General features: G+C 49.3%; 2 protein-coding genes across 2 annotated transcripts; one reads left to right on the forward strand and one right to left on the reverse strand.

Moving 5' to 3' along the window:
- Positions 1–2,120: 2,120 nt before the first annotated feature.
- LOC120910495 (gastrula zinc finger protein XlCGF57.1-like) lies at positions 2,121–16,190 on the reverse strand. The gene is made up of 5 exons (XM_040322252.1): positions 16,068–16,190; positions 7,422–7,476; positions 5,948–6,045; positions 5,750–5,846; positions 2,121–3,525 (listed from the first exon to the last, which is right to left on the reverse strand). The coding sequence occupies exons 1-5, from the start codon at positions 16,188–16,190 to the stop codon at positions 2,297–2,299; spliced, it is 1,602 nt and encodes a 533-aa protein (XP_040178186.1). The 3' UTR covers positions 2,121–2,296.
- A 1,037-nt stretch (positions 16,191–17,227) lies between these two features.
- Positions 17,228–21,302, forward strand: LOC120909399 (gastrula zinc finger protein XlCGF7.1-like). Its single transcript, XM_040321169.1, has 3 exons — positions 17,228–17,262; positions 17,376–17,484; positions 20,222–21,302. Exons 2-3 carry the CDS (start codon positions 17,424–17,426, stop codon positions 21,100–21,102), a joined length of 942 nt encoding a protein of 313 aa, XP_040177103.1. The 5' UTR covers positions 17,228–17,262; positions 17,376–17,423; the 3' UTR covers positions 21,103–21,302.
- Positions 21,303–26,070: the final 4,768 nt, after the last annotated feature.

Below are 26,070 nucleotides of genomic sequence, written 5' to 3' on the forward strand. Positions count from 1 at the left end.
CGTCGCCGCCATCTTGCTACACCCCACACTAACTTTGTATGCTACCGGGCATGCGTCGAAGTGTTATCGAGCATGCACGGTTTTTCGACACTCAGTTAAGCATACATACGACCGGTTTTCTCAGCAGGAAACACTCCTGGGAATCCCGACGAGAAAAGAGAGAGCAGGGTTTTCTATTTTTCCGTCGGGATTCCTGGCTGTTTTCCTGAAAATCAGGGCAAAATCGTGGGTGCGCGGTATACGCCGATACCCGCGCCGAGTTTGAATACTGCTCCGACATATACCGAGCGCAGTACACTCGGGTATAGTCGGCCAGTCTCGGCTCCTTCCGCGCTCACATCCTGGACGTACAGGACGTCAGCGCGAGAGTTGCCGAGCCTGCCCGACAATACACGAGTGTACTGCGCTCTGTATATGTCGGCGCAGTATTCAAACTTGGCGCGGGAAACGAGCGGGGAGGACGCGAGGACGCCGCAGAAGGACGCCGGACCCGACGAAGAGGACACCCGAAGCTGCAGACAGACACCCGAAGCCGTAGAAGGACGCCGGACCCGACGAGGCCGCCGATGAACGCCGCGCAAGACACCAAAACTGTAAGTCCAAAAAATACTTTTTTTCCACAGGATTCGGGGCAACTTTAGGGGTGCGCGGTATACGCGGGAGCGCGTTATACCGCGATAAATACGGTAATTAAAATGGTTACGTCACAGTGCTGCGTTTTCGTTGCTTCACTTCAAAAATAATCCCTAATCCCCCATGTCGCTTTTTGGGCGTTTCAAAGCATCTCCAAAGCCTCCACAGAAGTCTATGACAACACTTACAGCACCTGAAGTTTTTGAGAGGCTTTTATTCAGAATTAGCTTTGCTTTGTTTTGTTTTGGCGGTATTGCAGGGATGAGATATCCCAGGATGCACTGGGAAACCAAAAATCGAACTGGAAAGATGTAATCAGCAGTCACTTCCAGAATATATACACATGCACCGGAAGTGTCTGGTGCAGACGTCACATCTGGTGTGCAGTGAGGAGCAGCAAGAAGATGAGCGGGGTCCGGACTGGAGCGGAGCAGCTAGCAGACGGAACATGTGGTGAACAACATGGAAACGCTAGAGCATTACCACTCTACTGCCCACAAACTTGTGCCAGTCAGGTCAGGATCGGCTTGTCAGGCTCTAGTAGACTTCAACGAAATGGTGGCGTCTGCACACATACACCAACTACTTGTTGCATAAATGTGAATTAGATGGGTAAAAAATGGCTTCAGCTCCTCTTTTCCACCCGTAAAGCACTCCTCAGACGCCTTTCATCCCTTCTGGGGCATTGGTGGTTTTCTCTATAGGTTGAGAACAGGAGCCAAACCCATCTTTTACCCATCTCATTCATGTTTATGCATCCATATGTACGGCCACCATTTTGTTCTCCTATGGCATGTCTATGCCTATCTCCAGTAGCGTGCCTGTAGTCTTAGACCATGTCCAAAGTCTCTAACCACGTTCTGTAGCATTCAATTCACAGAATATTATGTGTGGCCCCTTGATGATGTCAAGGGCCGCACATGAAGCCCTCTGCACGTAGAAAGTGGACACTACTAATATAAAAGGTTCTCGAAGAGTGGCCAAACTTTGGCCTGGGGGCATAAGTGCCCATTTGCTTGCTTTTATCTGGCTCTTGGGGCATCAATTCATCCACTGATGCCAGCAATGGGCCATAATCCCCCGTCCCGCACCCAATATCAATGAAGGGGCACATTTCCTCCCAGTGACACCAACCATTTGGCCCAATGACACCAATGATGGGGCTCAATTCCTTCCAATGATGGGCCACTATTCCTCCTACTGGCACCAACTATAGAGCCCAATGACACCAACGACGAGACACAATGACACCAATGATGGGGCACAATTCCTTCCAATGATGGGCCACTATTCCTTTTACTGGCACCAACAATAGAGCCCAATGACACCAACGGTGAGACACAATTCCTCCCAATGACACCAAAGATGGGAAATTGTTTTTTTTTCAATGATTTCGGGACCTTTTCTACTCCCACAATCTGCCCCCCATAGGTCTAAAGGAGAGTGAACTACCTTTGTTTCGAAAGTTTGTAGACTGATGTTCTAGACCAGCCACTAAGGATTGGGTCACTCTAGGCTCTTGACCCATCTATAACTAGGTTCAGTATATTTCTAAAAAATTTTTTTTGGTTCTTCCACATGTGGTATATTTTTACATTGAGCAGCAACCTTTAGCTCTCTCTTGCCATTGGTGAAGTTCCTTGAAGTCCGCATTTTAATATCCCTAGACATGAGTCTTCTCGTGTTTAGCTAAATGTCCTTTCTGTGTAAATTGCTTGCCACACTCTGAACAGCGAAATGGTTTTTCTCCCGTGTGAATCCGTAGGTGGGTAACCAATGCTGCCTTTTGCAGAAATGTTTTCCCACAATCGGTGCAGGAAAAGGGCCGCTCACCACTGTGGCTCCTTTCATGGCTGACCAGCATTGACTTGAAGCTGAAAATTTTCCCACACTCTGCGCACTCGAACGACTTCCCTTCTGTATGGCTCTCCTGATGCTGGGCCAGAGCCGACGGGTCCTTGAAACACTTTAGACAATCCAAGCACCAAGAAACCTTTTCGCCAGAATGCGTCATTTGATGCCTGGCCAGACCTGCTGAATTTTGGAATCTTTTCCCACACTGACCACACCAAAAAGGCTTCTGGCCTTGGTGTGCTCTCTGGTGTTTGGCCAGCCCGATCTTTCGTGCAAAACATTTCCCGCACTCGAAGCAGGTGAACGGCTTCTCTCCCGTGTGAACTCGGAGATGCCTGGTGAGTGCGGACCTATGACGGAAATGCTTGCCACATACAGTGCACGACAGCAGCTTTTCCACCCCAGGGGCATTCTGATGTTCTGTCAAACGTTGCCTGCGACCGGAGCGCAAATATGGCTCCTCACTTTTGTAGTGTGTGACCCCTGTTTTGGGGGTGAAGGGTTTTCTGCGATTATGTTTTTTCTGGTGCGCAATCAAAACCGAGTGGCTTCTAAAACATTTTTCGCACTCAGTGCATTCATAGGGCTTTTCACCCGTGTGAATTCGCTTGTGGTTTTCAAGAGTAATTTTCTGCGCAAAGCGTTTATCGCAAATCAGACAGGGAAAGGGGCGTTCTCCCGTATGGATCCTCCGATGGCTAACCAGTAGCGACCTGAAGCCGAAACATTTCCCGCACTCAGTGCACTGAAATGGCTTCTTAGTGGAATGAAGCTTTTGGAGGTGGTCAATTTCTGCCTTCTGAGGAAAACAATTTTCAAATTTAAAACAAGGGAATATTTCACCTGCACCAAGTCCAAGGCTAGGCTGTGTAAGAGTATCAGTAAGAGGTTTCTCATTGCTAGAGGCATATAGGGATTTATTCAACCCAATACGTCTTTGACGGGTATTTGCAGTACGGATGTTTCCTTCTGGAGAACTTCCTGTGATGTCCTCATCTTCTACATCAAAGTCTGAAGACAAAAGGAAATGTCTACCTTCTAAAGGAGAAAAAAAAAAAAAAAAAAGCACAAGGGACCCAGTCAGTAAAGCAAAACAAATTTAAATTAAAGTTCAAAGGTTATTGTTTCCTAAGCAGTGCCAGTCACATCATGGCTTCAGTTTTATTGCTTCAACTTAACGTTTCCTAAGCAGTGCCAATCAGATCACGTCCTCCATTTTATTGATTCATCTTCCCGTTTCCTAAGCAGTACCAGTCAGATCATGTCCTTCGTTTTATAGCTTTACCTTAACGTTTCCTAAGCAGTAACAGCCAGATCAGAGGCGTAACTAGAACCCTCAGAGCCCCGGTGCAAAAACACATGAAGGGGCCCCTAGCTGAATGTCAGCTGCTTAGCTTCCCACAGAGCACACACAGGAGGATAAGAAGCAGATCGGCTCTCTCCTCTCCCATCCATGTGAGGGAGGAGGGAGGGAGAACTACCAGTGCAGGCTCTGGGCTGTATGAGAAAGATGAACTCAGCTCAGAGCACTGTGGCCAGCAACCCCGCTGGGGCCTCCCGACACTGCGGCGCACCAGGGGTGGTCGAAAGTGCAACCTTTGTGACCCTGGTAGTTCTGCCAGATCAGATCATATCCTCCGTTTTATTGCTTCACCTTACCGTTTCCTAAGCAGTACCAGCCAGATCATGTCCTCCATTTTATTGCTTTGCCAGTAATTCAGCCAATTACAACCAGTGACAATGGGGTCGATTTACTAAACCTTGCGAGAAAATCTGGTGCAGCTCTGCCGAGATTCGAATCGTCTATGGCCGGCCTAACTCTTGACTAAGGATGGGCCGAACAACCCCCCCCCCCCGGTTCGGTTCGCACCGAACAGGCAAAAAATTTGTTCGACCACGCGAACACCGTTCAAGTCTATGGGACACGAACATGAAAAATCGAAAGTGCTCATTTTAAAGGCTTATATGCATGGTATTGTCATAAAAAGTGTTTGGGGACCCAAGTCCTGCATCAATGCAAAAAAAAAAAAAAGTAAAAAAAAAAACGGCCGTTTTTTCGGGAAAGTGAAATATTCCTTTAAATTTCGTACCTGGGGGTGTCTATAGTATGCCTATAAAGTGGCGCATTTTCCCTGTGTTTAGAACAGTCCCTGCAGCAAAATGACATTTCTAAAATGATTTTTTTTTTTTTAAAACTGCTTGCAGCTGTAATGAATTGTTGGGTCCTGGCAATAGAGATAAAATTCATAAAAAAAAAAAAACTGCATGGGTCCCCTCCCCCCCAGTCCATTACCTGGTTCTTTGGGTCTGGTATGAATATTAAGGAGAACCCCGAACCAAAATGAAAAAAATAAAAAATAAATTGCTTGGGGGTCCCCCCAAATTTCATACCAGGCCCTTCAGGTCTGGTATGGTTATTAAGGGGAATCCTGCGCCAAAATGAAAAAAATAAAATGGTGTAGGGGTCCACCCAAAAATCCATACCAGACCCTTATCCGAGCACGCAACCTGGCAGGCCGCGAGAGCACCGCATGGGGAGGATGCTTTGGAAATGTCATTTTGCTGCAGGGACTGTTCTAAAAATGGGGAAAAAGCGCCACTTTACATGCATACTATAGACACCCCCAGGTACAAAAGACACCCCCCAGGTACGTACCAGGCCACATGGGGAGGATGCTTTGGAAATGTCATTTTGCTGCAGGGACTGTTCTAAAAATGGGGAAAATACGCCACTTTACATGCATACTATAGACACCCCCCAGGTACGAAATTGAAAGGAATATTTCACTTTTAGCATTATTAAAAATACTGCTCCCGAAACAAACATTAGTTTAAAAAAAAAAAAAAAATATTTGCATTGATACGTGTCCCCTGGGGCAGGACCCAGGTCCCCAAACACTTTTTATGACAATACCATGTATATAAGCCTTTATTTGATTTTTCATGTTAGTGTCCCATAGACTTCAACGGGGTTCCACGGCTTTGGAATTTTCCACAAACTCAGCATATTGTTCGGTGTTCGTCAGAACCCCCGAACAACCAAAGTTCGGCCCGAACTTATGCTTGGGCCGAACCGTTCCCCCATCCCTACTCTTGACTACAGTCAATTGGTGACCATCTCACCCTTCTGTTGCAGTTAAACCACTTCTACTTTGAGGACCTCACTATATGATAGTGGCGTAATGATTTCTCTTCTATAGGGTGAACATTTTTTGGGTTTGGCAATGTATAGTATAATAAACTTTTCTGTAAAGTCACTCACCTGAGCTCATCTCTGAGGGACTTTCTTCCTTCCAAGATGGATCATCGTCATCCGTCTCAACTTCAACAACGGCTTTCTTTCTAGTCCAGGTTTTTCTCTAAACAATCCACAAAACTCCGTAACTAAATTAGCAACCTGACACAAAACCAACATTGAAGATCCACTTCGGTATTTGGCAAAATTCTCAGTTCCACCTACCTGAACCTGGTGACGGAGGGTGTGAACTTCCTGTCTTGAATCCCGGGAATACAGAGGACGGGGACATCGCTTTGGTGGGTTTCTATTACTGGATCCATCTGTAGGAAACACACACACTGACTGAATACATTGTTTCTATGTGTTTATCAGATGATGGGGGGGGGGGGTCTAGATGGAGCCTCCGTACTGCCCTCTCCTTTACAATAATGTGCACCACCCTACAGTTTGGGCCCCACTGTTAGCTGGGAATACAGAGGACGGGGAAATCTCTCTGGTGGGTTCCCATTACTGGATCCATCTGTAGGAAACACACACACTGACTGAATACATTGGGGCAGATCCACAAAGAAATTACGCTGGCGTATCTATTGATACGCCGGCGTAATTTCAAAATTCCCGCGTCGTATCTTTGTTTTGAATCCTCAAAACAAGATACGACGGCATCTCGGCTAGATCCGACAGGCGTACGTCTTTGTACGCCGTCGGATCTAAGCTGCAATTTTTTCGGCAGCCGCTAGGTGGCGTTCCCGTCGAAATCCACGTCGAGTATGCAAATGAGCTATTTACGGCGATCCACGAACGTACGTCGGCCCGGCGCATTTTTTTTTCGTCGTTTGCGTTCGGCTTTTTCCGGCGTATAGTTAAAGCTGCTATACTGAGGCGTACTCAATGTTAAGTATGGCCGTCCTTCCCGCATACAATTTAGAATTTTTTACGTCGTTTGCGGAAGTCGTTTGCGTAGAATGACGTCACCGTCGTAAGCATTGGCGGGTTCCGGTTTAATTTCGAGCATGCGCACTGGGATAGCCCCAGGGACGTTTCATGCGCAGTTAAAAAAAAACGTTGTTTACGTCGGGTCACGACGTATTAACATAAAACACGCCCCCATTAGAACCATTTGAATTCCGCGCCCTCACGCTGCGAGAGATACACTACGCTGCCGTAACTTATGGCGCGGATTCGTTGAGGACTCAAACTAAAAAAGATAAGTTACGGCGGCGTAGCGTATCTGAGATACGCTGCGCCCGGCGCAGATGTCTGTGGATCTGCCCCATTGTTTCTATGTGTTTATCAGATGATGGGGGATCTAGGTGGACCCTCCGTACTGCTCTCTCCTTTACAATAAAGTCTCCTCTTACCCGGTGACGTGAGGGGCGGCTGATTCTCCATCATGGCGTCCTTGTAGAGATCCTTGTGTCCTTCTATATACTCCCACTCCTCCATGGAGAAATAGACAGTGACATCCTGACACCTTATAGGAACCTGACACACACAATGATACAGTCACCATCCAGACACACCCCTTGTCTGTTACTGGATAATGTCCCAGAATTCCCGGCACCGCTCACCTCTCCTGTCAGCAGCTCAGTGATCTTTCTGATGACTTCCAGAATTTTGTTGTTTCTTTCGGGGGTCAGGGAATGAGGTGGAGGCTCCATGATGGGTTCCTGGTTCCTTAATCTTCTTGACATACGGGGACTGCTGGCGAGTGGCACATGATTAAGAGTCTCCTTCAAAGGTCCATAATGCTGCAAAATGGCAATGATAAATATAATTAGGGCTTTTTTTGGCCAGAACTGTGTTCCATCGCCTCATTCACTTGTGACAATGCACTTCTCCCGGCGGCTCCACATAGAGTGTGCATTGTGTGGAGAAACAAGCCTCAGTCACAGGAGGTACTAGAGCCAGGCCGGCTGCAGAGAGGTGAAATGTAAGCATGTGGAAGATGGTGAAACTGAGGGGGGGGGAGGGGGTTGAAGATGGGGGCAGTAGAGGGGGTTGTGTGCAAAGCTGAGGGATTGGGGGGGGGGGTGGTGCAGAGGTCAGAGCTAAGGGTGCAAAAAGTGAGATGAGGATGGGAAATGCAGAGATAAAGCTGTGGAAGAGGCCTGAAACCTGCACTCTGTGCGTAATGCACTCCTGAACCCGCAATCTGTGTGTAGCAAACTCCTGAACCCTGCACTCCTGAACCCGCAATGTGTAAGTGGCAAACTTCTGAACCCGCAATGTGTGTGTAGCAACCTCCTGAACCCTGCACTCCTGAACCCGCAATGTGCAAGTGGCAAACTTCTGAACCCGCAATGTGTGTGTGGCAAACTCCTGAACCCTGCACTCCTGAACCCGCAATGTGCAAGTGGCAAACTTCTGAACCCGCAATCTGTGTGTAGCAACCTCCTGAACCCTGCACTCCTGAACCCGCAATGTGTGTGTGGCAAACTCCTGAAAACTGCGCTTAATGCACTTCATGAACCTGCAATCTCTGTAGCACACTCCTGAACCCCACACCCCCGCCATCTGTGTGCAGAGCACTCATGCACCCAGGGCCGGACCAGCCTACCGGGATAACAGGATATTTCCCCACATTTATCAAAGCTGTGGCTGCAGCGCTCCAATCCCTCCTCCTCCTCCCTACTTGTCATACAGCGGGAGTGACAAGTAGGCAATGATGGCGAGGCTGCAATGATGGGCACGTGAGGCGGCAATGATGGGCACAGTGAGGCGGCAATGACAGGCACAGTGAGGCTGCATTGATCTCTTGTATCATCCTGCAGTCTCTGACCATCTCCTGTATCATGTCTGCAGTCTCTGAACATCTTTAGTATCATGTCCTAAGTCTCTGACCATTTCCTTTACCATGCCTCTGGCATCTCCTGTACCATGCCCGCAGCCTCTAACCATCTCCTGTACCATGCTCGCAGCCTCTAACCATCTCCTGTACCATGCCCGCAGCCTCTAACCATCTCCTGTACCATGCCCGCAGCCTCTAACCATCTCCTGTACTATGCCCGCAGCCTCTAACCATCTCCTGTACCATGCCCGCAGCCTCTAACCATCTCCTGTACCATGCCCGCAGCCTCTAACCATCTCCTGTACCATGCCCGCAGCCTCTAACCATCTCCTGTACCATGCTCGCAGCCTCTAACCATCTCCTGTACCATGCCCGCAGCCTCTAACCATCTCCTGTACCATGCCCGCAGCCTCTAACCATCTCCTGTACCATGCTCGCAGCCTCTAACCATCTCCTGTACCATGCCCGCAGCCTCTAACCATCTCCTGTACCATGCCCGCAGCCTCTAACCATCTCCTGTACCATGCCCGCAGCCTCTAACCATCTCCTGTACCATGCCCGCAGCCTCTAACCATCTCTTGTATCATGCCCGCAGCCTCTAACCATCTCTTGTATCATGTCCGCAGCCTCTAACCATCTCTTGTATCATGTCCGCAACCTCTGATCGTCTCTTGTCTGCAGTCTCTAAGGCAGTCTGGAGAGGAGTCAAGAATAGGAGCACCGCCGGGATGGGGAGTCACGGGAAAAGTCAGACCTGTGTGTACTGTGGAGAGGAGACTATAGGAAAACCAGAGCCACCAAGCTGGAGCCAACTGACTGAGCCCTGCATGGTGCACCTAAGAGGTCGTCAGTGACAGAGCCGCCAGGCCAGTCAATAATGAAAGGGGGCACTGATATAAAGGTTTTCCCCCCCTATAATAGTAACCCCCCCCCTTTGCCTTATTCTTTCTGCGGGAGGTGGTCTCTAGTCACCAGAGTCCCCCTCCACATTCCCAGAGTCCCAACTGAACTTTACGGTTTTATATTTATATCCATCTCTATCCATCTATCCCTAGCCCCATGTGCTTTCATATCTGTCTTATCTATATATAATACGTCTTCAAAATGCGCTTTACAATGCATGGCTTTCCCTTTTTATGAACAAGAAAATAATGACGTTGTGATGGTTATGATGTTGGGCTGGTATAATAATGCTAGTGCAGCCCATCAGTGCCCACCAGTTCAGCCCATCAGTGCCCACCATCGCAGCCCATCAGTGCCCACCAGTGCAGCCTAACAATGTCCTTCGCAGTCACCTCATCAGTGCCCACCAGCGGAGCGTCCCCGGCTTCGTTCTGCCCCCTCCCCAGGCCACAGACAATAGACAGCTCCATTCGGCCCCTGACATGCTGAGCGCCCCACCTCTGCCTCCGGACTACAAGTCCCAGAATGCAGCGCGGCTGGTAACAGCCAATCGGCGGCCACCGCAGTCGAATTCCTCCACCGAGGAAAAAAATAAATAAAAATCAGCAGACTGCTGCCGTTTAGAATAGAAGGTAGGCGGCCTGGGCGGGGGGGGGGGGGATATCCCCAAAGCCCACCCCTTCCTCCGATCCCCGCACTCACAATCGGCCTAATTTCCGATGCCGATTTCTTAAAAAAGGTGAAATAATCGGCCGATATATCGGTCGACCTCTACTCCTGCACCAAGCACTCTGTGCACGTCGGAATCTTCCACTCAGTGTTTAACTCAATCCTGAACCCTGCACTCTGTGTGTAGTGCCCTCATAAACTCCACATTCCATGCGTGATGCTTTTCTGAATCCTGCACTCCACACATAGCACACTTCTGAACCCCGCACTCCTGAACTCTGCACCCTGTATATAAAAGGCACTCCTGAACCTGCAATTTGTGTACAGAGCACTCCTGAACCCCACGCTCTGTCCATAGAGCACACCTGAACACTGCGCTCTGTCCGTAGAGCACACCTGAACCCTGCGCTCTGTCTGTAGAGCACTCCTGAACCCTGCGCTCTGTCCGTAGAGCACTCCTGAACCCTGCGCTCGGTCCATAGAGCACTCCTGAACCCTGCGCTCGGTCCGTAGAGCACTCCTGAACCCTGCGCTCGGTCCGTAGAGCACTCCTGAACCCTGCGCTCTGTCCGTAGAGCACTCCTGAACTTTGTACCTTGTGCATAATGCATTTCTGAACCCTGCACTCCGTGTGTACGGTGCTTTTGGCATGCTGAACTCCAGAACCCTGAACTCTGTGCAAAATGGACTGCTGACCCCTGCACAATACCCTGTTAAGATCCTTTCACATTTAGGGCAATTTGGCCACACCCACAATATGACTCGGCACAAACAACACTTGACATCGCTACATACTCTCACAAACAGGGGCAGGGTCCTGCTCCATAAGATCCTGCACCTATTCTCAGACAAAAAAAACCCTGAATATAACACAGTAACTTGTATCCCTGCTTCATAAAAATCTCCTTCCACTGGATTAGGTGTTATTTTAACTAGAGATAAAAAAGTGATGTCATGTGACCTCCCAGAACCCTCCTCACCTCTCCGGTCAGGTCTGTGTTTTATTAATAGAGATAAGAGTGATGTCATGTGACCTCCCAGAATCCTCCTCACCTCTCCGGTCAGGTCTGTGTTTTATTAATAGAGATAAGAGTGATGCCATGTGACCTCCCAGAACCCTCCTCACCTCTCCGGTCAGGTCTGTGTTTTATTAATAGAGATCAGAGTGATGTCATGTGACCTCCCAGAACCCTCCTCACCTCTCCGGTCAGGTCTGTGTTTTATTAATAGAGATAAGAGTGATGTCATGCGACCTCCCAGAATCCTCCTCACCTCTCCGGTCAGGTCTGTGTTTTATTAATAGAGATAAGAGTGATGTCATGTGACCTCCCAGAATCCTCCTCACCTCTCCGGTCAGCTCTGTGTTTTATTAATAGAGATAAGAGTGATGTCATGTGACCTCCCAGAATCCTCCTCACCTCTCCGGTCAGGTCTGTGTTTTATTAATAGAGATAAGAGTGATGTCATGTGACCTCCCAGAATCCTCCTCACCTCTCTGGTCAGGTCTGTGTTTTATTAATAGAGATAAGAGTGATGTCATGTGACCTCCCAGAATCCTCCTCACCTCTCCGGTCAGCTCTGTGTTTTATTAATAGAGATAAGTGTGATGTCATGTGACCTCCCAGAATCCTCCTCACCTCTCCGGTCAGCTCTGTGCTTTATTAATAGAGATAAGAGTGATGTAATGTTACCTCCCAGAATCCTCCTCACCTCTCCGGTCAGCAGGTTGATGATCTCCAGGGTGAGCTGTAAGATCCTTTCTGGCACGTGACTCTGGTCCTCATACATCCTGGGGGGTCGGCTATCACACGGGGGATGATCCTTAAGTCAGAAAATAGGAAAATTATTACACACACAGAATTAATGTACACGGAAAACAATTATGATGATATTAAATCGCCATTGACTAATGCACACCCTCTGAAATCCTAAATCAGGCTGTAAGTGATCAGACATAAGATGATCGGTTGGTCGGATTGAAGCCAACAGTGTAGGAATTTACACGATTTAGCTGTGAAGATCGTGGACCGTCCATCCAAGGCCACCCCAAACACTGCATGCCCTGATCCCGCATTAGTCCCCCCCCCCGGGAGGAGCTAGACTTGTCTGGATTAAGGATGAGCTCCGGCGTGTTCGCATAGAACACGTGCAGAGCCTGCCAGGAAGTGTGCACGGCGCTGCGCTAATCACAGCCAGGCAGACATTTCCCGATCTCTGCAGCCGAGCATCGGACAATGTCTCCCTGGCTATGATTAGCGCAGCGCGGGTGCCGACTTCCTGGCGGGCTCTGCACGTGTACTGTGCGAACACGCCGGAGCTCATCCTTAGTCTGGATGATAAACCCACCTATACAATTACAATGATATTTGCATGTAGCGCCTCCTGGTCCAATTAGCCGCGCTTCCTTCTCATAAGACTTCTCGACGCTCCATGTTACGCCGGATGCAGAGTCGGGTCAGGGATGCCTGGCTGTACCTATAAACAGAACCGAAAAGGAAGAAAATGAAATGGAGGAGGATGGGGGTAGAAGGAACTGTCTGCTGCCAAAACCATCAATGGCTGCCTTGGCTTCCTTCCCTTGACCTCTGACCTGGAAATTCCTTTCTATGACGACTTCCTGCCTGTCCTTTTCAGAGAGGGGGGTCTATTGTGGAAGCCACATGTTTTCCTGTGACAATGGAGCTGCAGAGATTCACAATAAAGTTCAGTGTTAAAAAAAAAAAGTGGAGTGGAGGCCACGTACTTCCTGTCATCAGTGGAGCTCCACTCTGCAGCCAGACCCCCTTGTCCTTATTGAGAACAAACCTAAAGGGGAATGGGGTGTGGCCTAGACAGGAAATGGTTGGGTCGGGTGAACAGGAAGTGCAGGGTGATCATTTCCAGGTCAGGGGAGGAGCCTGAGGAGAGAGGAGACATTGATGTTCCTGGCAGAAGGTAAGGGCAATCCTTTTTATAAACCTGTAGTACATCAGGTCATTATAATGCCGGATATAAGGTGTGTACAGTGGACTGTTATAGCAGGAGGCAGCTTAGACAAAGACATTATCATCCTGAGTATTAGCAATAATTTTTTTGTTATTAATATTATACTTTTATGTAGCTCAAACATATACCACAGCGCTGTACAGAGAACACTGAGCCAGTCTCTGAACCACAGGAGCTTACACTCTAATGTCCCACCACCTGAACAATTTATTGTTATACATTTATATACAGGAGTTCTGACATATATCATAGTGCTGTACAGAGAACACTGAGCCAATCACAGTCTCTGTACAGAGGAGCTTACACTCTAATGTCCCCTCCACGGTCACACACTATCGTTGTTGTTGTTATTATTATTATACATTTATATAGCTCTGACATATACCGCAGCGCTGTACAGAGAACACTGAGCCAGTCACATCAGTCTCTGCACCAGAGGAGCTTACACTCTAATGTAAGGTGACTAGATTTTTTAAATGAAATCCGGGGACATATTTTTTCTTTACTAGTAATGGCGGCAATCAGCGACTCTCTGCCCGTCGCCGCCCGCCTCACAGCCTCTCAAGTCTTACTTTTCGGGCCCCCGGCTACTACTGGATGGGGAGCGGAGGAAGATCACTCCACCAGGGAAGGCAAGGAGTAAGGATGAGCTCCGGCGTGTTCGCATAGAACACGTGCAGAGCCCGCCAGGAAGTCGGCACCCGCGCTGCGCTAATCACAGCCAGGCAGACATTTCCCGATCTCTGCAGCCGAGCATCGGTACAATTTCGCCCTGGCTGTGATTAGCGCAGCGCGGGTGCCGACTTCCTGGCGGGCTCTGCACGTGTTCTATGCGAACACGCCGGAGCTCATCCTTACTCTTCGGGCCTCGGCTACTACTGGATGGGGAGCGGAGGAAGATCACTCCACCAGGGAAGGCAAGGAGATAGGCAGGTGGCTGGCCAGGATTTGAGCCAAGGCAGAAGAACATGCGAGCGAAGCTGAATGGGCATGCGCCCGAAACTGTAATAGGAAAAAATAAATATTCCTTCCGCTCATCAGAAAGGGGCACAGATAATGGGAAAAATACAACCCCCCCTATGCTAGTAGGCACGGCGGAGCGGGGGGGTGTAATTCAAATTTTTTTTATTTTTATTCTGCACTGATTGTCTTTGAAATTGCCCCTGCCCCCTATTAAATCCAATCTGGGGACAAAACCAGGGACAGACTTGGTCCGGGGACAGTGTCCTCAATCAGGGGGCTATCCCCTGAAACTGGGGATGTCTGGTCACCCTAACCTAATGTCCCCCCCACCCCACAGTCACACACTATTATTATTATTATTATACATCTCTGACATATACCATAGTGCTGTACAGGGAACACTGAGCCAGTCACATCTTTCTCTGTACCATAGAAGCTTACACTCTAATATCCCCCCCACAGTCACACATTATTATTAATATAATACATTCATTTAGCTCTCACATATATTGTAGTGCTGTACAGAGAACACTGAGCCAATCACATCAGTCTCTGTACCATAGACGCTTACACAATAATGTCCCCCCCCCACACTATTATACATTTATATAGCTCTGACATATACCACAGTGCTGTACAGAGAACACTGAGCCAGTCACATCGGTCTTTGTAACAGAGGAGCTTACACTCTAATGTCCCCTCACAGTCACACACTATTATACATGTATATAGCTCTGGCATATACCACAGTGCTGTACAGAGACCACTGATTCACTGCATATCCTATGTTTCTGCCTGCAGAAGAAGTGGCGGTCTTGTGAAGACCAGGGCCGGGCACCTATTATAATGGAGAAGGAGCGGAGTCACATGACACAGAAAATACTGGACCTCACCCTGGAGATCATCTACCTGCTGACCGGAGAGGTGAGGAGGATTCTGGGAGGTCACATGACATCTCTCTTATCTCTCTTATCTCTATTAATAAAACACAGACCTGACCGGAGAGGTGAGGAGGATTCTGGGAGGTCACATGACATCACTCTTATCTCTATTAATAAAACACAGACCTGACGGGAGAGGTGAGGAGGATTCTGGGAGGTCACATGACATCACTCTTATCTCTATTAATAAAACACAGACCTGACCGGGGAGGTGAGGAGGATTCTGGGAGGTCACATGACATCACTCTTATCTCTATTAATAAAACACAGACCTGACCGGAGAGGTGAGGAGGATTCTGGGAGGTCACATGACATCTCTCTTATCTCTATTAATAAAACACAGACCTGACCGGAGAGGTGAGGAGGATTCTGGGAGGTCACATGACATCACTCTTATCTCTATTAATAAAACACAGACCTGACCGGAGAGGTGAGGAGGATTCTGGGAGGTCACATGACATCACTCTTATCTCTATTAATAAAACACAGAGCTGACCGGAGAGGTGTGGAGGATTCTGGGAGGTCACATGACATTACTCTTATCTCTGATGGAGTGCACTAATGGGTACTTATGGGTGGCACTGATGGGTACTTATGGGTGGCACAGATAGGTGGGTATGGATGGACACTGATGGGTGGCATTGCTGGGCATCACTTGTCTGTAGTATTCCATAATGTTGCCAGTCAGTGCCCATTTGTGGGCACTGATTGGTATGTATTGGGCATATATTTTTATATGTGGATGGCCATGGGGTACATACCTGGCCATCCACATTTTGGGGGCTTCCCTGGTGGTCCTGGCGGCTTCCCTGGTTGTCCAGTGTGGGAATCCGCAGGGGGGGCTGCACTGATAAACAATCAGCGCAGACCCCCCCCCCGTCAGGAGAGCCGCCAAACGTCTCTCCTCTACTGATGGGTACTTATGGGTGGCACAGATGGTCACTGATAAGTGGGCACTGATGGGTGGCATTGCTGGGCATCACTTGTCTGGTAGTGTTCCATAAGGTTGCCAGTCAGTGCCCACAAGTGGGCACTGATTGGCATGTATTGGGTATATATTTTTATATGTGGATGGCCATGGGGTACATACCTGGCCATCCACATTTTGGGGGTGGTCCTGGCAGCTTCCCTGGTGGTCCAGTGTGGGAATCCGCGGGAGGGGGCAGTTGTGCTGAGTGAGGAAATGCCGATCAACGGCTCTTCCTGTTTTCATTGTGATTAGCCATGATTGGACACGGCTGATCACGTGGTAAAGAGCCTCCACCTGACGTCCAGTCAGGATAACGCAACCACTGCCTGGCTGTCATTTTTCTAGAGGCCGGGCGGTAAGTGGTTAATAAAACACAGACCTGACTGGAGAGGTGAGGAGGATTCTGGGAGGTCACATGACATCACTCTTATCTCTATTAATAAAACACAGAGCTGACCGGAGAGGTGAGGAGGCTTCTGGGAGGTCACATGACATCACTCTTATCTCTATTAATAAAACACAGACCTGACCGGAGAGGTGAGGAGGATTCTGGGAGGTCACATGACATCACTCTTATCTCTATTAATAAAACACAGAGCTGACCGGAGAGGTGAGGAGGATTCTGGGAGGTCACATGACATCACTCTTATCTCTTTTAATAAAACACAGAGCTGACTGGAGAGGTGATGGATCCTGAGACTGTCCTTTTGAATGTTCTATCACATAGTTGGCATTTAGTTGATAATACAAAATATTTTCAAATACAGGATTATACAATTGTGAGGAAGACATCTGGTAAACATGAGAAACCACAGTCAGAGCCTCCACCTTACTCCGTGATCTCCAAAAGAAACATAGATAAAAAGATTCTAGAAGTCACCCAGAAGATCATTGATCTGCTGACAGGAGAGGTGAGCGGTGCCGGGAATTCTGGGACATTATCCAGTAACAGACAAGGGATGTGTCTGGATGGTGACTGTATCATTGTGTGTGTCAGGTTCCTATAAGGTGTCAGGATGTCACTGTCTTATTTTTCCACATAGGAATGGAGAACTTTGGAGGAACAGACGGACGCCATGATGGAGAATCAGCCGCCCCTCACATCACCGGGTAAGAGGAGACTTTATTGTAAAGGAGAGAGCAGTACGGAGGGTCCACCTAGATCCCCCATCATCTGATAAACACATAGAAACAATGTATTCAGTCAGTGTGTGTGTTTCCTACAGATGGATCCAGTAATGGGAACCCACCCGAGAGATGTCCCCGTCCTCTGTATTCCACACAGGAAGTTCAAACCGTCCCCCACCATCATCAGGTAGGTGGGAGCTGAGGGTCCCAAAGAAGTGACATCACTGAAAAGCTCTTCAGATCTTCAAAACAAATTCTCTTTAAAAAACTCAGACTTGAATATTTTTTTCTACCTTGTAGGGTGTAGACCTGATTAATATCAAAGTTGAAGTCATTGATGAAGAGGAGATGTACATGAGGAGTGAAGAACGGTGCAAAGAGGAAGGAACTGATATGGAGATCGGCGCAGGTGAGCAGCAGACACTAAATCCAGAGAAGAGTCTCAGATTCTCCTTGTTTAGTCCCTACAACAAAATCTTCTTCTCCCCCTCCTCTGTCAGTAGACAGTAATGGGGAGATGGCCTGTGCCCCGTAAGAGGTCAGGGTAGATGACCTGTGCCCAGTGAGAGAGTCAGGGTAGATGGTCTGTGCCCAGTGCGGTAGTCAGGGGGAGACGGTCTGTGCCCAGTGGGAGAGTCGGGATAGACGGTCTGTGCCCAGTGGGGGAGTCGGGATAGACGGCCTGTGCCCAGTGGGGGAGTCGGGATAGACGGCCTGTGCCCAGTGGGGGAGTCGGGATAGACGGCCTGTGCCCAGTGGGGGAGTCGGGATAGACGGTCTGTGCCCAGTGGGGGAGTCGGGATAGACGGTCTGTGCCCAGTGGGGGAGTCGGGATAGACGGTCTGTGCCCAGTGGGGGAGTCGGGATAGACGGCCTGTGCCCAGTGGGGGAGTCGGGATAGACGGCCTGTGCCCAGTGGGGGAGTCGGGATAGACGGCCTGTGCCCAGTGGGGGAGTCGGGATAGACGGTCTGTGCCCAGTGGGGGAGTCGGGATAGACGGTCTGTGCCCAGTGGGGGAGTCGGGATAGACGGCCTGTGCCCAGTGGGGGAGTCGGGATAGACGGCCTGTGCCCAGTGGGGGAGTCGGGATAGACGGCATGTGCCCAGTGGGGGAGTCGGGATAGACGGCCTGTGCCCAGTGGGGGAGTCGGGATAGACGGCCTGTGCCCAGTGGGGGAGTCGGGATAGACGGCCTGTGCCCAGTGGGGGAGTCGGGATAGACGGCCTGTGCCCAGTGGGGGAGTCGGGATAGACGGTCTGTGCCCAGTGGGGGAGTCGGGATAGACGGTCTGTGCCCAGTGGGGGAGTCGGGATAGACGGCCTGTGCCCAGTGGGGGAGTCGGGATAGACGGCCTGTGCCCAGTGGGGGAGTCGGGATAGACGGCATGTGCCCAGTGGGGGAGTCGGGATAGACGGCCTGTGCCCAGTGGGGGAGTCGGGATAGACGGCCTGTGCCCAGTGGGGGAGTCGGGATAGACGGCCTGTGCCCAGTGGGGGAGTCGGGATAGACGGTCTGTGCCCAGTGGGGGAGTCGGGATAGACGGTCTGTGCCCAGTGGGGGAGTCGGTAAAGACGGTCTGTGCCCAGTGGGGGAGTCGGGATAGACGGTCTGTGCCCAGTGGGGGAGTCCCAATAAAGTCCCAATATATTGTTTATACATCCAATATTCCCCCCTGGATCGCTGCGGCTCCTCTGATCAGAGTGTAGGGTGTAGGATAATCCCTCTATACTTGTACACTGCAAAAAGAATAAAAGACGGGGGCGCCACCATCTACGTGCAGACTTTATTACCAACCTCTATTAAATATAAAAATTAAAATTGCACTCGCATAATAAAATGGGTGGACACCTGATGAAAGGGGCACTCTGATGGGCACATCTGATGTAACAGGGCACTCTAGGCACACCTGATGAAAGGGGGCACTCTGATGGACACGCCTGATGTAAAGTGGCACCTAATGCAAGTGGGCACTCTAACGGACAGACCTGATTTAAGGGGGCACTCCAGGGACACCTGATGTAAGGGGGGACTCCGATGGACACAACTAATGTAAAGGGGCACCTTATGTAAGGGAGCACTCTGGGCGCACCTGATGTAAAGGGGCATTCTGATGGGCACACATGATGTAAAGGAGCACCTAATGTAAAAGGGGAACTCTGATGGACAGACCTAATGTAAAGGGGCACTCTGATGGACACACCTAATTTAATGGGGCACCTTATGTAAAGGGGGGAACTTTGATGGGCACACCTGATGTAAAGGAGCACTTTGATGGGCGCACCTGATGTAATGTGGCACCTAATGTAAAGGGGCACTCTGATGGACAGATCTGATGTAAGGTGGCACTCTGATGGACACACCTACTTTAAAGGGGGAACACTGGACGCACCTGATGTAAAGGGACACTCTGATTACCTGATGTAAAGGGACACTCTGATTGTGACACTCTGATGTGGGCTCCTGATGTAAAGGGAAACTTTGATGGGCACACCTGATGATGTAAAGGAGCACCTAATGTAAAAGGTGAACTCTGATGGACAGACCCGATGAAAGGGGGCACTCTGATGGACACACCTAATGTAAAGGGGCACCTTATGTAAAGGGGCATTCTGATGGGCACACCTGATGTAAAGGAGCACCTAATATAAAAGGGGCACTTTGATGGACAGACCTAATGTAAGGGGGCACTCTAATGGGCACACCTGATGTAAGGGGGCACTCTGATGGAACCACCTAATGTAAAGGGGAACCTACTTTAAGGGGGCACTCTGGGCGCACCTGATGTAAGGGGGGATTCTGGTGGCACACCTAATGTAAAGGGGCACTCTGGGACACCTGAAGTAATGGGGCACTCTGATGTGGGCACTTGATGTAATGGGACACTCTGGGCACACTTGATGTAATGGGGCACTCTGATGTGGGCACTTGATGTAATGGGGCACTTTGATGGGCACACTTGATGTAATGGGGCACTCTGGGCACACTTGATGTAATGGGGCAATCTGATGGGGGAACCTGATATATTTTTGATAGACATACTATGACTGCAATCTTTCCGAGTCCTAGCCCAAACTTGAGATATGGACCTTGTATTGAGCCTTTGCTGACTGTATCTAATCAGTTGTACCTTTTTATCTCCAACAGGTGGGCAGAACGGCAGGAAAGCCCCCGAGCAAAGCCTTGTTTTATCCACATTCTGTAAATTAGAAGGTGACAACTCTGATCAAAGTTCTCCTGAAGATGTCTCCATAACCCCGACAGTACTATCCAGCATGGACCAATCACCCGATCCCTGTAGTCCTCAGGGATCTTCTCTCGACAACTCTCGTACTGTCGCTACAAGTATCCATCTGGGACTTCACGACGTCGATGGATCCCCCGATCACTTGAGCCCCGTACGATCTTCCCTTGATAGATCCCGGATTGTCACCTCCAATTTTCATTTTGGACTTCACGGCGCGCCGAGGTCACCAGATCCCACCAACCCTGGAGAAGCTTTCCCAGATAAACTGAACACCGTTTCACACCGGACGGTTCGAGGAGGCGAGAAATTCTTCCCCTGTCTGGACTGCGGCAGACATTTTAGCCAGCAATCCAAGCTCCTCATCCATCGCAGGATTCACACGGGAGAGAAGCCGTTCCCCTGTCTGGACTGTGGCAAAGGATTCACCCACAAGTCCTACCTGGTCCAGCACCAGCGGATCCACTCGGGGGAGAAGCCATATGTGTGCTCCGAGTGCGGAAAGTGTTTCACCCGCAAGGCCGACCTGGTCACGCACTTCCGGATCCACACCGGCGAGAAGCCCTTCCCCTGCGCCGAGTGTGGCAAGTGCTTTACGCAGAAGTCGGCGTCCGTCCGGCATCAACGGTTCCACACCGGAGAGAAGCCCTTCCCCTGCGCCGAGTGCGGGAAGTGCTTCACGCACAAACCTGCTCTGCTCAAACACCAAAAGATTCACGTGCGGGAAAGGTGCACCAAGACCCTGCAATGTATGGACTGCGGCAAGTGCTTGGGGAAGAAGTAAAATCGGGACGCCATGTTGGTGGACATTGACTAGCTGACCCGCAATTTGTGATCTCATCTGGCCATAAGGTCTGTAATGATGGCGGCAGTAAATAAGAAGTCTAGATGAGCCCGGACTTAGAAGCTTGGTTTCAGCTGACTCATTTTGTAGTTTTGCCAGGAGGTGATGAACTACGGTAACACCAGGAGAGAATTGGGGGGGGGGGGTGGAATACGCCGTCGTAACTCCGAATCCGCGCCGTCCTACATTTTAAGCGTATGCTCAAACTGAGATACGCTTAAATGTTGCTAAGATACGACCGGCGTAAGTCTCCTACGCCGTCGTATCTTAGCTGCATATTTACGCTGGCCGCTAGAGGGCGTGGACGCCGATTTACGCCTAGAATATGTAAATCAGCTAGATACGCCTATTCACGAACGTACGCTCGACCGTCGCAGTAAAGATACGCCGTTTACGTAAGGCATTTTTCAGGCGTCAAGATAAACCACCAAAAAGATGGCGCAGCCAATGTTAAGTATGGACCAGCGTCGTATTTTTCACGTTTTACGTCGTTTGCGTAAGTCGATTCAGAATAGGGCTGGGCGTAGGTTTACGTTCACGTCGAAAGCATTGACTATTTGCGACGTGATTTGGAGCATGCGCACTGGGAATACTTCCACTGATGGACACTGGGTGGCACTGATGGACACTGAGGGGTGGCACTGATGGCATTGCTGGGCATCATTTCAGCCAGTGCCCATGTTGCCAGTCAGTGCCCATTTGTGGCACTGATTGGCATCGATTGTGTTTTTTTTTGCTCTATTGAGCACCGGGGGTTCAGTGTTCAGTGTTGGCATCCGAGGGGGGGCTGCGCTGATAAACAATCAGCGCGAACCCCCCCCTGTCAGGAGAGCCGCCGATCGGCTCTCCTCTACTCGCGTCTGTCAAACGCGAGTGAGGAAGAGCCATCAACGGCTCTTCCTGTTTACATCGTGATCAGCCGTGATTGGACACGGCTGATCACATGGTAAAGAGTCTCCTTACCGAGATCGGAGATGCAGGGTGTCAAACTGCCCCCCCCCCCCCGCATCACCGATCGCCGCGCTGCGGCCCCCACGGGCGCGCGCGCCGGCATGAAATCCTGCAGGACGTCAATAGACGTCCAGTCAGGATTTCACAACCGCTTCCCGGGCGTCGATTGTCTATTGACCGGGCGGGAAGTGGTTGAAGGAGACGTACCTGTACGTGATTGTGCCATTCCGCCGACGTATATCGCCGTTAGGCGGTCCTTAAGTGGTTAAGTCTTCTTGGTGTATCGAACCAGATTCCCACCCTACAGGTGAAGTGACCCGCCAACCCTCTTGATTCCACTCATCAAAATGATTCCCTACACCCCATTTTGGAGATCCTAAATTAAATTTCCAATATACTGCACTTAGTTGGCGCCCTCTGCTGTTTGCCCCACCGGCGCATGTACTAACCTTCCTTTCAATACGCCACTGCTTCTTTCAAGTGCCCGGAGGGAAATCGGTGGGGGGAAATCCAGGAGGCGCTGGGACTTTGATATGAGTTTATATGAAGTAGTGAGAGGGCAAAAACATTTGAAGAGCTCACTGGCTCAAGCACGTACCCCAGCAGGTTACCAGAAACAACAAAAAAAACAACAACGTGCATACATGGAAGGAGCACCAGACCCGAAGATAAGAGTCCAATTTCATTTATTGGTATTGTGGTCGAAAGAACCCAACGCGTTTCGTCAGGTGGTTCCCGTCCGGGAACAGACACTAACACGTGTGGAGCCAATAGAGACCATAGATAGCCCTGTGTGTTCTCCTATCAGAGCTCAGACAAGGCTTCTTCTCTTCCCCAAGCTTGGTACTAAGGGCCACTTCACACCACATGCAGTCCAGTGCGGGTTTTTTTTTCTGCGTCAAAAAAGCATGAAAAGTAGGTTATATAGTTTTCAATGGCAAAGTTCACACCAGGGCTTGCAGTTCCAGGAAAAAAAGTAGAAGATGCTGCATTTTACCTGCACTGGACCGTACTGGAAGGCTGTAAGGGCCCGTTCACACCATAGAAACGCAATCCGGTTCCGTTCCAGGCGCTTTTTTGCAGCGCGCTTTTTGATGCGCTCCAGTGCGTTTTTGGTACGTTTTTGATGCAGTCCAGTGCTTTTTTTTTCACCCCACTTTTTTCTTAACCTTATGAAAATTGTGTTCCAATGTGTTTTTGGTGCATTAAGGTGCGTTCCAGTGTGTCTTTGGTGCGTTCCAGTGTGTTTTTGGTGCATTAAGGTGCGTTTTTGGTGCGTTCCATTATTTTTTTTTTGGTGCGTTCCAGTGCGTTTTTGGTGCATTAAGGTGCGTTCCATTTTTTTTTTTTTTTTTGGTGCGTTCCAGTGTGTTTTTGGTGCGTTCCAGTGTGTTTTTGGTGCGTTCCAGTGTGTTTTTGGTGCGTTCCAGTGCGTTTTTGATGCGTTTTACAGCGTTCCAGTGCAGGTAAAATGCAGCATGTTCTTTTTTTTTTTTTTCAAACTGGAACTGAAAGCAATGGCCCGGATTCAGAGAGCAATTGCTTACCTGCGCCGGCGTAACGAATGCTCCTGATTCAGGAACCTCGTTACGCCGACTGCAGCCTAAAATCTGCGTGGCATAAGGCTCTTATGCCCGCATATCTTAGGCTGCATTCTTGCGATGGCCGCTAGGTGGCGTTCCCGTTGTGCTCAGCGTATAGTATGCAAATTGCATACTAACGCCGATTCACAATGTTACGCGAGCCCTGCGTACGCAGTTTACGTCGTTTGCGTACGGCGGTTTTCGCGTAAGGCTGCCCCTGCTATTAGCAGGGGCAGCCAATGTTACGTATTCCCGTCGTTCACGCGTCACGAAATTTGAACTTTACGTAGTTTGCGTAAGTGATTCGTGAATGGCACTGGACGCCATTCACGTTCACTTTGAAGCAAATAACGTCCTTGCGACATCATTTGCCGCAATGCACGTCGGGAAAGTTTCCCGACGGAGCATGCGCTCTACGATCGGCGCGGGAACGCGCCTAATTTAAATGATTCCCGCCCCCTACGGGATCATTTAAATTGCGCGCGCTTACGCCGGGCAATTTTAAAGAGCGCACGTGCAATTTACGGAGCTACTGCTCCGTGAATCGCGGGTAGCGCAGTAAATTTGCGGGGGCGCAGGGTAAAAACGGTGCCCTGCGCCTACGTAAAAAATGTGTAATTGTTACTGAATCTACCCCACTGGTGTGAACTTTGCCATTGAAAACCATATAACCTACTTTCCATGCGTTTTTGACGCAGAAAAAAAACCGCACTGGACTGCATGTGGTGTGAACTGGCCCTTAAATGCATCAGAAACGCACCGGAACTCGCCTAAATGCACCAAAAACGTGCTGGAACACACTTGTCCTTATCTAAGGTTAAAAAAAAAAGAAGAAAGAGGGATGGAAAAAAAAAAGCACTGGACTGCATTATAAAAGCGTCAAAAACGCACCTGGAACGCATCCGGATTGCATTTCTATGGTGTGATCTGGCCCTAAATGCATCAAAAATGCACCGGAACACACTTTTCCTTATCTAAGGTTAATATATATATATAAAAAAAAAGGGATGGGAAAAAAAAGCACTGGACTGCATCAAAAACGCACTGGAAAGCGTCAAACTGCATGCAAAAAAAGCACCTGGAACGCAAAAAAACGCGTTTCTATGGTGTGAACTGGCCCTTAATGCAAAATCATATGAGTGGCCTCCCTGGTCCTTTTTAAGGGCCAGTTCACACCATAGAAACGCAATCCGGATGCGTTCCAGGTGCGTTTTCGGTACGTCTTTGATGCAGTCTAGTGCTTTTTTTATTTTTTCACCCCTCTTTTACATTAACCTTAGATGAGTACAAGTGCGTTTTTGGTGCATTTAGGTGTGTTCCAGTGCGTTTTTGATGCGTTTTACAGCGTTCCGGTGCGTTTTTGGTGCATTTAGGTGCGTTCTAGTGCATTTCTGATGCATTTTACAGCAACCAGTGCGTTTTTGATGCGTTCTTTGTGCGTTTTACAGCGTTCCAGTGCGTTTTTGGTGCATTTAGGTGCGTTCCAGTGCATTTTCGATGCGTTTTACAGCGTTCCAGTGTGTTTTTGGTGCGTTCCAGTGCATTTTACAGCGTTCCAGTGCGGTTTTGATGCATTTTACAGCGTTCCAGTGCGGTTTTGATGCATTTTACAGCGTTCCAGTGTGTTTTTGGTGCATTAAGGTGCGTTTTCGATGCATTTTACAGCATTTCAGTGTGTTTTTGGTGCGTTCCAGTGCGTTTTACAGCGTTCCAGTGCAGGTAAAATGCAGCATGTTCTACTTTTTTTTTCTTGAACTGGAACGGCAAGCACTGGTCCGAACTATGCCATTGAAAACCATTTAACCTACTTTCCGTGCGTTTTTGATGCAGAAAAAAAAAACGCGCTGGACTGCATGTGGTGTGAGCTGCCCCTAAATGTACCGGACCAAACGATTGGAATCGGCACCGATCCCTCGTCGGGGGAAAGGCGCACGTAGGAGACCTCGGAGAAGAATTTCACCACGGTAGCAAAACCATCCACTGTAACCGGGGTAACGGTTCACCCGTTCAGGTGGTATAATAGTATGAACATAGACGGGAACTATGTGTAGATGTAGTAAAAATCACCAAATAAAACTTATTTCACATAATTTCTTCTTTGTTTCTTTTTATTACACGATCACCTCCAGTTATCGTCCCGTCCCGGTGCCAGGATCTCCTCTAGGGCACTTCTGCTGCCCCCCTATGGAGTGCGTTTTTAACCCGCTTGCCGACCCGCCTCAGTACATCCGGAAAGTCTTTACAGCGCTTCACTTTTTCCACATTTTGTTATGTTACAGCCGAGAGGCGGCTCTTTAATTAAGGTGGTTGCCTAAGGCCTCGGACTCACAGGGGCTTCGCGGCCGCCTAACTTACCCAATGCACTACCCCAGTT

The sequence above is a fragment of the Rana temporaria genome, chromosome 8 (genome assembly GCF_905171775.1).
Source record: "Rana temporaria chromosome 8, aRanTem1.1, whole genome shotgun sequence".
Lineage (NCBI taxonomy): Eukaryota > Metazoa > Chordata > Amphibia > Anura > Ranidae > Rana > Rana temporaria.

Bases quoted from the DNA above. Each gene is read 5' to 3' on its own strand.
- LOC120909399 (XM_040321169.1), top strand. From the start codon at position 17,424: ATGTACATGAGGAGTGAAGAACGGTGCAAAGAGGAAGGAACTGATATG. The intron at 17,485-20,221 runs GTGAGCAGCAGA...TATCTCCAACAG, and splicing joins TGATATGGAGATCGGCGCAG to GTGGGCAGAACGGCAGGAAA.
- LOC120910495 (XM_040322252.1), bottom strand. From the start codon at position 16,190: ATGAAAACAGGAAGAGCCGTTGATCGGCATTTCCTCACTCAGCACAAC. The intron at 5,847-5,947 runs GTAGGTGGAACT...TGGATTGTTTAG, and splicing joins CCCTCCGTCACCAGGTTCAG to AGAAAAACCTGGACTAGAAA. The intron at 3,526-5,749 runs GTGAGTGACTTT...TTTCTCCTTTAG, and splicing joins TCCCTCAGAGATGAGCTCAG to AAGGTAGACATTTCCTTTTG.